Genomic DNA, 11,307 nt, shown 5'->3' on the forward strand with positions numbered 1-11,307 from the left:
TGTAACTCAGGGACATACGGTCAGGCAGGGAGTATGAGTAGAAAATTACAAAAACTGTTTAAATGACAAGGGAGGATTAACCTATGCATCCTGCCTGAGTTGGATTCACTGGATAATTTATTAGGCTAGCTCCTACTTCTAGCAGAGACCTGGATGTCTTATGTAAAAGCAGTTATCAGTTAACTGACATGAAAATTATGCTCTTAAAGCGAGGAGCTTGTGCCTTCTCTGTAGGCCTTGGAAAGTGACCTGGGTGGCTGGAAAGTACTTGCTGAGTAGGGTTAATATTCCTGCTATGGTGAAATCCTCCATTTCTAGGATGTTCCTCCACTCCAGCGGAAAACCCTTACGATGACACTTGCTAGCTGGGTGATCATCAGGGAGTAGCTTACATGAGGATGCAGGAGGGACAACAGGAAGGAATGGAAACAGAGCACGAGCAAGGAAATGTAGAGATGGGAACGTGGGGTGCTGTGTTCAAGTCAAAAGGGGCTGTGTAAAACTAGAGGATAGATTGGGACCCAGACCCAGAGGTGGTGTAGATTTGGTGGGATACTGTGTGCGTGGAAGGGAATTGGACTACATCTCAATATTTTTTTACCTTTTGTTTCTCTGCCTGCCCACTCTTCACTACCACAAATGTCCAAGTGCCCAAATGGTATGCATTACCTTGTATAATATATACATGAACTGCCCTACACGTGCAGCTGCACAGCGAACCCAGTTTTTACAGTGTCACTCCCTGTGTAACCCTGCATTTACCTTCTTTTCCCAAGCGGAATTAATCCTGTTGCATCTTGCAATTATTCTTTTTTCTTTCTCGGGATACTGCTATTCTTCCCACTAAACCCCCATGTCCTGCTATGTGTGAATTCCATCAGCTGCAGCTGAAAATACGTTATTTCATGTGATTCTAAGACAATGTATTTTGTTTGGTTCCATTGCGCTTGTAACTTCTTGTCTATATTATCCTGCTTATTTCTCTTAATGTCAGTATCCATTCAGACTTTTTAAACACAAAATTAATTAAGGCTGTAGCTAATGATGGCCCAGATCTTGACCTCATCATTGGACACAGTTGGGTAGGGGGGAAAAAGTCCATGTATGGAATTTTATTGCAGTAAAAAGTGCGTTCCAGGGGTTTCCTTACTGCTTCCTTTATTTCTTTTAAGTGTCTGGCCTGGAGCCAAGGATTTGGGATTAAGTGGCTCTATTGATCTGGTGTGGAGCGACAGTGCTCATAGTCCCTGAAGTAATGATTTGCCTTTGCTGCCTTGCTGAGAGGGAGATGTTATCCTCTTTCAGATGGTTATTCAAAAGTGCTGAGATTCTGTGAATAGACAAACAGTAACAGTTTAAGGGAGATTATAAAGCTGGATGTGCTATATGGCTTCAGGAAGCTAATACTCCTAGATGTTAGAGGCTTGACATTTCTGATGTATTATTCTCTGCCACTTTTCATACCAGGAATACAGCCCGGCAAAGCAGTCTCTGTTGCAAGAGAACACATAGGAGCTCTGCTTCATTTTCACTGCTTTTTTCCTGTGTTGCCATGTCGATTTGATATGTCTGTGGGATTTTTTATTTACAGGGCCTCCGGATGAAACGGCAGATTGATGTCTGGGGGAGCTGGGGTGAATGGGGCAAGTGCAGTCGGAGCTGTGGCGGTGGAGTCAGCTTTCGGCAACGGCGCTGCTATTCCCAAAGGTGAAGGCTAATCTCCTTTTTCTTTCTTTAAATCTGTTTTTCTGTTACCGAGCTCCTGCACATATGTTCCAATATACATCCAGAACGAAAACAACCTAGTGTTTGATTCCAGGGGAATAAGTCACCTGAGTCCACTTTGAGATGATCCTCAGCTTCAGTCTTGTCACTGCTGTTTTGAATAGCGCTCTTTTCAACACATCTTTGCTTTGGCTCCTTTGCTAGAGCACAGTAGTTTCTCTGTGAGATCTGAGGCTGTGCAACCAGGTGATTGGTATGGCAGCAGCTCTTTAATCACGTCTAGTGTGGCAGGCCTGGGGGAGAGGGAGAACAGTCCAGAGCAGTACGTTTCTCTCCCGAGAGCCGGTGACTATGCCAAGATTTTCTCAGGCTTATGTTTCGCAGGAAGGTAAATTGCCCCAGAAGAAACAGAAGAGTGGAGATGGCTCAAGCAGTGGTAATGCTGTGCCATCTCATTTGCAGCTGGGTTAGATGCAGTGAGGATGATGACTGGGACTGCACCTGTTGGGAATGATGGACCTGAGAGATCCTGTTGTACATAAAAACAAAGAGAAAAAAAAAAAAAAAAAAAAAAGCTCAATAATATCCTGAAAAAACCAGCCTCTTTATGTTTAGAGAAATGAGAGGGCTTTTTTTAATAGAAGAATCCAGAGTTATGGAGCACTGCTTCTTCCCCCTGAGAATAAAGAAAGGTCTCTTTTGAAGGCTGCCTGTTATGGTATACACCTGTGTGTTATGGTAGACACCTGCCAGAATCCCTGAGAGCCTGTCTCTCCATTTTAGGAATGCTGAGATATTAGACATTGGTTGACTTTTCAGATCAATTTCCTCCGTAACTGTTACTCTCCATAATTTTCAGCTGGAGTCATTTGACTGGAATGAGGGTGTTGCACACTTTCCATAGGCATGTTTAGCTCTTCTTACTAATGGGCCTAGTGTGCACGTAAACAGCATGATAGATGATGTGCATACCTATTCTGAATTGGCCACTACCCTCCTGCTGCTCATAACGTGTTTCTGGTTCTGGTATGGACACCTCGACTGTTTGCTGGTGGACAAAGGACTAAAAGCTCCTCTTCCATTATTTAGTTGAAACATAACCCTGAAGATCTATACTGCAGTCATTCATGGTGTATGTCTCATTCATGCCAGAACGCAAACCATAGCAGAAAATGGCACTAGAAGATACCAGCTTGCTTTAGTGGAAAAGAAGTACATTTTAGTTATTTTGCTGTTTCAGGAAACTGTGTGAGGGTGATATGCTTGATGTGAAGGTGATCTGTAATGTCTGCTATGAGATGATTTTTTGCGTGTGTATTCTTCAGAGCGCTTCATGTTGGTTTTCTGTATTTCAGGACAGAAGGTGCTTCCAGTTGTGTTGGACCAACTCGAAGCTATCGGTCATGCAACATTCAGGTACAGTGCTCTGCTTGTGCTCTGTTTTTTGTTTTTGCTTGCCTGTTGCTCCTTTTCCCAAGACAAACATCATTCTTGTTCGGAAGTAGTATGTCATTATTAGTTTCTCTGGCATTGCTGGTGAATGCGGTTCATTAACAGTACCCCTTCAAAAGCATATTGAATTTATGCCCCGGATTTTATATGGGAGCAATAACAAATAAAAACCAGTTTTTGTTGTACACTTAATTTTCCTCCTTTTTGTAATGGCCCAATACAAACATTTTCTCCTCCAAACAGAGCTGCCCGGAAGGTTCCCAGGATTTCCGGGCAGAGCAATGTGCAGAGTTTGATGGGACAGAATTCCAAGGAAAGAAATACAAGTGGCTTCCATATTATGGAGGTAATGATAAACGTGTAGGGTTACACTTCATCCTTAACTATCAACAGTATGTTTTGAAGTGACTGTAATGTTTTTGACTGTAGTATCCTCGTAGGGTACTTCCTTAGCTGGAGCGAGGGGGCAGGGAGTGACATGGAAAAAATCTTCTTGCCAGCAGCAAAGCATTGCTTTCACGAAGGCACTGGATGCATGGGCCAAGAGACAGCTCCCATTGCAGCAATACATAGTTGTCTCTTATAACAGCCATTGTTTCAGAAACATTGCTCAGGAAAGCTGGAACTGGTTGCAGCTAGGTCCTGAAGTATTAGAGAAGCAGAAGCTCTGCTGTATTTTTCAATATTGGCAGAATAATATTAGCAGGGCACAGGAGAAACAAATGCGTATATTTAATGGGTGCTTCAGAAAATATGACATCTCTTTCAATTGGCCCATGCTTTCTTGAGGAACCAGCTCAGAAGGCAGGTAGGTGTAGGAACCAGAGGTCCTTGCTCTGAGTTTTGATATGTTATCATTCACAGTGGCTTAACAAATTACGAGGGATTTCAAGTTGGGTTTAAAGTTTTGTTTGTTGGCTGTTAAGATAACAGCTCCCTTGTGTTCTGTACCAGCACTTGTTCTCATTCTAGAAAGCCTTGTACTCCAAGGGAGCATAAGAACAGTCCTACTAAGGAATAACCAAACATTCACCTGGCCCAACATCCCCCCTCCACCACTGGCCAGCCAAGGTGCCCGAGGAAATGAGGCTTTTTGCATACAGTGAGGCTTTACCAGGCTATTTTCCAGCCCCCAGCAGTTTGTGACCTAGAAATTTCTTCAATATCTGCCACTTAATATCAGTCCACCCCTCTGTTTCTGCTCCTGTGATCTAAAACCCAGCTCCTGATGCATTATCAAGCTATTAGCCATACTATATAATGTTTCTTTTTTCTCTCCTACCAGCGCCTAATAAGTGTGAGTTAAACTGTATTCCCAAGGGAGAAAACTTCTACTACAGGCACAAGGAAGCAGTGGTAGATGGGACTACCTGTGAACCTGGCAAGCGGGACATCTGTGTAGAGGGAGCTTGTCAGGTTAGTCACCTTGTTGCGTCCTTCGTTTACCATTGTGACTGTCAGTCTTTCTTTGCTTCCCTTTGTTCTACTTGGCCTTTCGTAATAGTACCAGAAAAGGAGAATCATTGAGTTTCCAAGGTGCTGAGGAACATGTGGACAGCATTTATCTATCTGTCTCTGAATGTGAAATAGAAGATGCCAACTCTGTCCTTTCTCTGACAATTCCTTCCCTGCCCTATCCTGACTTCCCAGACTCCCTAGATTCAGGCTTTCTCATTAGATCAGTACAGCATTTGGCCATTGTTTCTTTCTTTCCTCTGTCATTACGGTTTATTCACATCAATGCTCCTGTGCTCTGACAGGCCGTTGGCTGTGATAACATGCTGGAATCTGCCAAGAAGGAGGACAAGTGCCTGCAGTGTGGAGGAGATGGCAGCACCTGCTATGGTGTGAAGGGCACTTTTGATGTGCCCAGCCTCCCTAAAGGTACAAATGGTCTAGGTAGTTTGGGCAGGTGAGAAGGGGAGAGTTAAACCTAAACTCAAGCTCCTGCAAGGGCTGGTGGAGACACCTGCTCACATGATTGTTGTAGGCAGGCTTGGACGTTCACTTGAAATGTCTGTATGGCATGTGGCTCTTTAGCTGCTTTAGCATTAGAATATGTATTGTATTGATGGCCTTATCCTGCGAATCTCTTCCTTAGTCTCAGTACAGACGGATGTACTTGCCATGCTGCTGGTGTCTTTTCCTGCTCGGTCTCCAGCAGGTGCTGTAAATGTACCATATGAATACAGTTATATACCTCCTTCATAAGACTGTCCCCCTGTCCAATGTCTTGACAGCCCCACCAGGCTTGGTGCAAGGCTAGAAATGGGACTACATCTTCTGCATTTGGCCAATTTTGAGTCATTTCAAGATAACAAGTGCACTTGTGGTCAAATCTCTCTGTGTTGAGCTCCAATATGATACTTGCTGAAATTCCAAAGATTTTAACATCTAAAAAATGGACATTGCACTGACTCCCATGCTTACTTTTCTGAGGTGTAGTTGGAACTTTTTACACGTGGACTCTGACCTGTGGATAATTTTGGGTGAAGCTATTTAGAATGCAGGTGAAGTGACAGCTGAAATGCTTCAAGCCGCCATCAAAAAGCTCATCCTGTTGTTCAGGCACCAATAAAACCAGGAGCATCTTTGGCACAGAAGAGTGACTGTGTGGCATCCACAGATGGATATTGAATAATCCCCTTTTTTTTCAGGGTACAATCAAATCTTCATCATCCCTGTAGGAGCCACAAGCATCCGAATTAAGGAGGTTATGCCCAGCAGGAACTTTCTGGGTAAGACTGATGTCAGAACCTGTGTTTCAGTCCATTCGGATTCCAGCCATTACATTAAAATTTGGTTTTCAGGTATACTGGGCTTTGGGATGTTTACCTTGAGGGCTTGATATGGCAGAGGGAAAAACTCTCTGAAAATCAGGACCTGAACATTGAGTATCCTTGAAGCGTTAGTGATGCTCAACTCTGGCCTTCAGGTTTACCTCATTTTCTCTCCTGTGGTGATCTTCCTGTTCGGTGGGGAATAAAAAGACCCGAACCATATTCAGACTTCCTGCCTGGAACTTACATGGAGTCTAGTTGATACAGCAAAATTTGGCTATGAGTTCTGCTGTTTGCTTGGTGGATGTAAACCCTAACTCTTCCTGTCACCCAAAAGTTTGGGATGGGCTTCTTTTCCCTATAGATACCTTTTGGGTATTTGTCTGTACAACCTCAAACTCTGGTCATGCTGCAGAGGGCAAAAAGGAGGGGGAAATGTCCTCACTTAGCTTTCTGGGCAGGGCTGAGGAAATTCTGGTGGAGAAAGCAAATACTCTTCTGCTTTCTGACTCTTTCATTACCCAGTGCTTTGGACAAATCAGTCTGGTGGTTTTCCTTTGTAGAAAAGAGGATACAGCACCAAAGTCTTTGTCTTCTGAATAGAATGTCTGATGAACAGGATAGTGGTGTAGAGGCAGTGGGGTGTGAATCCCACATCTTAACAGCAAGCGGGACATAGGCTGACGTAGGCTGTGCCTCAGTGACTAACAGTGGAAAATGCAGGGCTGGAATATACTGGAGGCATTTGGTTGTGCAGCAAAAAAGTGCTTGGTCTGCAGCAAAGCTGGTAAGAACCACTGTCCGAATGTGGAGCAACTTCTGGCAAGAGAGCATTACAGGGGGAACAGCACTGTTGGAGGATGATGGTCTCATTTTTTTTTGCCACACCTGCGACCAGTGTTGAGTGGAGATAGGAGCATTCCTGTTGAATTCTTATGGTCTCTTTCGATGTGTGAATTTATGCTGTGTTGGTAGATGCTACCATACTAGATTGTTGCCACACTTAAAGGGTTACAGTACTGATGTAAAGGAGCTGGGGTTCAAATGGCGGAGCTGAGAGCTCTGGGGATTGCTAATACCCTGAAAGTCTAGAGCAGGCCCTGTCTTGTGGTATCTGGAGGCACGTGTCAGGTTATAGGTGTGTTAATTTACTGCCTTTTCTTCTCTGGCGCGTGGGTTTGTCCAGCTGTCAAGAACGTGCGAGGAGAGTACTATCTGAACGGGCACTGGACGATTGACTTCAGCCGAGCACTGCATGTAGCTAGCACGGTTGTGCACTATGACCGTGGCTCGGAGGGTGATCTGGCCCCAGAGCTCCTCCATGCCCGGGGCCCCACCACAGAGCCCCTCGTCATTGAGGTAAGCGGCTGTGCCTGCCCCCCCGCTGATGCTCTTGCTCTCTCGGTTTCTGTAGCAGCCCTCGCCTTGTGCAGTGGGAATGCATGGGGATGGGGAAGACCGGAGAAGTGGTGGGGTCCCCGGGGGGCTCTGCTTCTGTTGCCCAGACAGGAGCCGGGCAAGGCTTGATGTTGGCTTCCTGCCTATTCCCTTGGGCTCTGACTTTAAGGGAGAGTCGAGTCGGCACCAAATGGGGTTGGGGCAAGGACAGACTCTAGGGCACTGCTTGTTACAGCGTGCTGCAGGCCAGGCGAGGGTACTTACTTTTACAGGAGCAGCTGGATCTTCTGTCTCTGAGAGGGATGAGTGCACCCTTCTCTGAAAAATAATGCTCTCTAGAGTAGCATAAAAGGTGAGGAGAAAATGCAGCATAAAGAATAAGTGCTCCTTGAGCGGGAGGGAAGCAGGTCAGCTCGAACCCTTGGACATGGTGGGGAAATGCTGCAAAGGGGAAAAGTGCTGCTGCTGTTATTTCCCTGACTCTATCCCATGCTTTCACAGCTCATCAGCCAGGAGCCAAACCCAGGGGTACAGTATGAGTACTACCTGCCCGTGCAAGGACAGGCCTCGGGATACAGCTGGAGCTATGGTTCCTGGAGTGAGTGCAGCTCCGAGTGTGGAGGAGGTAAGGGGACAGGACCTGGTCCCTGTGCTGGTGTGGGGTTTATATCCACACCCTGAAGACAGTGTGACTGTGTGCTGCCCTCTGCAGCTGCTTCACAGGAGTTTCCTGCTGGGAGGTATCTACAGGGGGCAGCTAAGGTTTTGTCAAGGGAGGGTCACACACGGAGTCACAACAGGACTGTGTCCCATGCCTTGTCCTGTCTTGCTTTCCATGTGCTAGTCCTCAGACTTGTTACTAAGATTGTTGAGGCTCTTCATAGCTAGCCTTTGTTTTATGTTCTGCTTCAGTTCTTTATGTCCTTCTCAGGCCTTTTCAACCACTTGAGAGGTCCTTTCCAAGCTGACCTGGCCTACATAAATGAGCGGCATCATTCCACTCTACCATAGCCTCGAAGATTCCCTCTCTGCAGGGGGACAGTCAGATCTCCTGGGGTGTCACATCATGTTCAGTTTACAAATTCTTCCATGAGCAAAGTTATGGGTTTTAAGCTAAAAAAAACCCCCAAAACCCCAACCAAACACCAAACCCTATCAAACAAAAAAACCCCTCCAGCTGAAAGTATGTAGAGTTTCTATCAGCCTCTTTTGGACTTCTGTGCTGATAGTCATTTCAATAGCTTTTGCTATATTGTGGTTGCTGGAGCTGATACTGTCTTTGCTGAGCTCTCTTATCCTGTAGGAAGCATGAAGAGTTGCAAGTTTTTTCTCCAGTGTCCAGTCTTCACAAGACTGACCTTCTGGGTCTAACAGGAGGCCCCCAGCTCTGCTACTGTATACTGCACACACCATGCAGGGTTCCTTGATGAGCATTATATGGATAAGGCACTTCCCTTGTGAGTCACAGTCCACTCAAATAACAGGAAAATGCCCCTCAGCTACACGGAACTATTCTGTCTCTCTTGCCCTTCCCTTGAGTAGACTCATGCTGTGGGGAGGCGTCATTCGTGCATATAGTGACAGACCAAGAACTGCACCTGACTTTTCCAGCTTGGCTGGGGCAGGTGTGGATTCTGCATGACTCTTAGAAACTTGTCTTGCCAACACCAGCGCATTTCAAACCTAGTCCTGGGTAGCTTGCATTGACCAGGATACTCTCTTGCTTCTCCTTTAGGTTTCCAATCCCGCTTGGTGTTTTGTACCATAGACAATGAAATTTATCCGGACTATATGTGCAGGAATAAACCACAACCAGACAATAACCGAACATGTGGCCGTCAGACCTGTCCCCAGACAAAACGGTAAGATTTCCTTTCCTCTTCTGGACTCTGACTTCTTCCTTAGGTGCTTTTGGAGCCAGGAAAAAGAATGACTCTCTCACTACTCCTTCCCGCCAGCATGGTGCTCTCCAAGGAAATGTTTTATTTCTTAGAGAAAGCCGAAGACAAAGCACGGTGATAACACTGTGATGAGCATTTCTCTGTGTACAAGGCTTGATATGTTCTATGTTCATTTTATAGACCAATTAAATTGGCTTACCAGCATGTGATTGTGGAAGATAGTCTTCCAGCCCATGTAGGAGATAGGAAACAGATTCTTTGTTTTTTGTTCTCTTCAATTGGAGCTAGCAAAAACAGAGGAGTAGGTCAGAGCTGGTGTCATTTTATGTCATTTCTGCATTCCCAGTGTCCTTGCTTTTAGAAAGGGATGAATCCTGGAATCTTTTTGTTCTCCAGCATTTTCAAACCCCTTTACCCAACCATTTCCTCCTTGTTCCTTGCTGACATAGCCCTGCAGTTGGCTTCACTTGGCTCTTATGTGGGCATCCAGAGCTGTAACCACAGCCTTGACTGTGTATCTCACTGTGTATCTGGTGGGTGCAGTGGAGGCCTGTGTGAGTGCTGTTGTGGGTGAGAGGACACTTGGAAACCTGGGAGCATTTCTGAATACACGGTAGCCTGTAGCTACTTGCTTTAAGTTCTTTAAATCCTTTGTTCTGTGTATAAAGGACTTCTTACGTCTATCTGCCGCAAGCCTGGAGTCACAGTGGAGCACGGAGCTCTCAGATGAAAAGGTAACAAGGAGAAGGAGGTTACAGAAAGCACAGGAAGGCAGCTGCCGTCTTCTGCTCTCCATCTAGTTGCCCACTGAAGTCTGTGGGGACGTGGGGGCTTTCCTCTTTGGCACTGGTGGTAGCAGTGGGTGGTGCTTTGCTTTTGATTCTTGCCAATGAAAATGATGGTGGAGGGTGCTGGCTGGCAGCTTTGCTTAGGTGGTTGTGCATGCTCCCATGGCTCTTATGGGACTGAGAAGGGGACAGGTTTTTTCATAGCTTTTGGCTGCTTATCCTGATAATTGTTTTTCCTCTGGAATCAGGGTAGAGAGATGAAGGGATGTTCAAGAAGATTTTTGTTTGGTTTATCAAGATAAATAAAAGAACAGGAAGGAAAAGAGAGCATGATGGATTGGGAGATTGAAACACTGGCCAGGATCCCAGAGTGCCATAGCAAAAGCTTCAGTTCCTCAAAAGCTCTTCTTTCTTTGGCAGGGGCCCTACAGCAGGCAGAAAAGTGCCTTTATACTGGATGAGTACAAGGATGTGACAGATACAATACTTACAATATACACTGAGGTATGAGAAGTAAAAAAGATCAAAACCAAAGCAGTTGTCCTTCAGCAAACTGCTAATAGCTTAGGACTTGCAATGCTTTGCCCTCTGATGAGGGTCCCAGCCTTATGGTTGACATTGTCTTACAAAGGAAATGAAATAAATGTCAGACAAGATGTCTTGACTCACAACTGAAGGAAGCTGTAGGTGAGCTTGCTTTACAATAGGCAGAATAGTTTGGGGTTTTTTTTTTTATCCCCACTGGGGCTTCTGAAAAATCTTGATCAATTACTTTGTTTTGAGCCCTGCAACCACATCGCTCTAAGTGGCTTCTACTTGCTGTAGTTGTTTCCTTTCCAAAGGGAACATCTTATTTTATAGCAAAGGCCATTCAGTTTTGGGCTCATATTTGCACCTTTAACAGTAAAGAAGGGTATCTTAAGGAGACAAACACGTCTTCTCTTGGCTGAGTCTGCTGGTAGGGTGTGAATGTGAATTGGCTGGCTGAAACTCAGTTTAGGGGTGGTGAGGGCAGAGCAGGGAAGCAGCTGGAAGGCTAAGGGAAAAAACGCTGGAGTCGGGAATGAAACATCACGTTGTCCCTGAAGCCAGACCATGTAAGCTATGCTCCTCGCTACCTGGGCAGCTCTGAGACACAGGAGTGGACAAGGGCAGGGATTTTAGCATCCAAACAGTCAGATTGCTTTGTGGACATTCCCCCTTCCGTTAGCAAGGGTATATAATTTCTGTGACAGCTTGTTGTGGTTTAACCCCAGCCGGCAA

At 45.5% G+C, this 11,307-nt stretch overlaps 1 protein-coding gene across 1 annotated transcript; it reads left to right on the forward strand.

The window, feature by feature from the left end:
* Positions 1 to 1,591: 1,591 nt before the first annotated feature.
* On the forward strand, positions 1,592 to 10,548 carry LOC104078068 (papilin-like; the record flags this gene model as incomplete). The annotated part of the gene is made up of 12 exons (XM_009579572.1): positions 1,592 to 1,707; positions 3,081 to 3,141; positions 3,421 to 3,523; positions 4,463 to 4,593; positions 4,938 to 5,061; positions 5,835 to 5,915; positions 7,144 to 7,316; positions 7,857 to 7,980; positions 9,091 to 9,217; positions 9,437 to 9,491; positions 9,925 to 9,990; positions 10,465 to 10,548. Coding segments are annotated over 12 exons (1,245 nt in total), but the record flags the coding sequence as incomplete, so codon positions are not given.
* Positions 10,549 to 11,307: the final 759 nt, after the last annotated feature.

This window comes from Fulmarus glacialis, unplaced genomic scaffold (genome assembly GCF_000690835.1).
Source record: "Fulmarus glacialis isolate BGI_N327 unplaced genomic scaffold, ASM69083v1 scaffold49946, whole genome shotgun sequence".
Taxonomy (NCBI): domain Eukaryota; kingdom Metazoa; phylum Chordata; class Aves; order Procellariiformes; family Procellariidae; genus Fulmarus; species Fulmarus glacialis.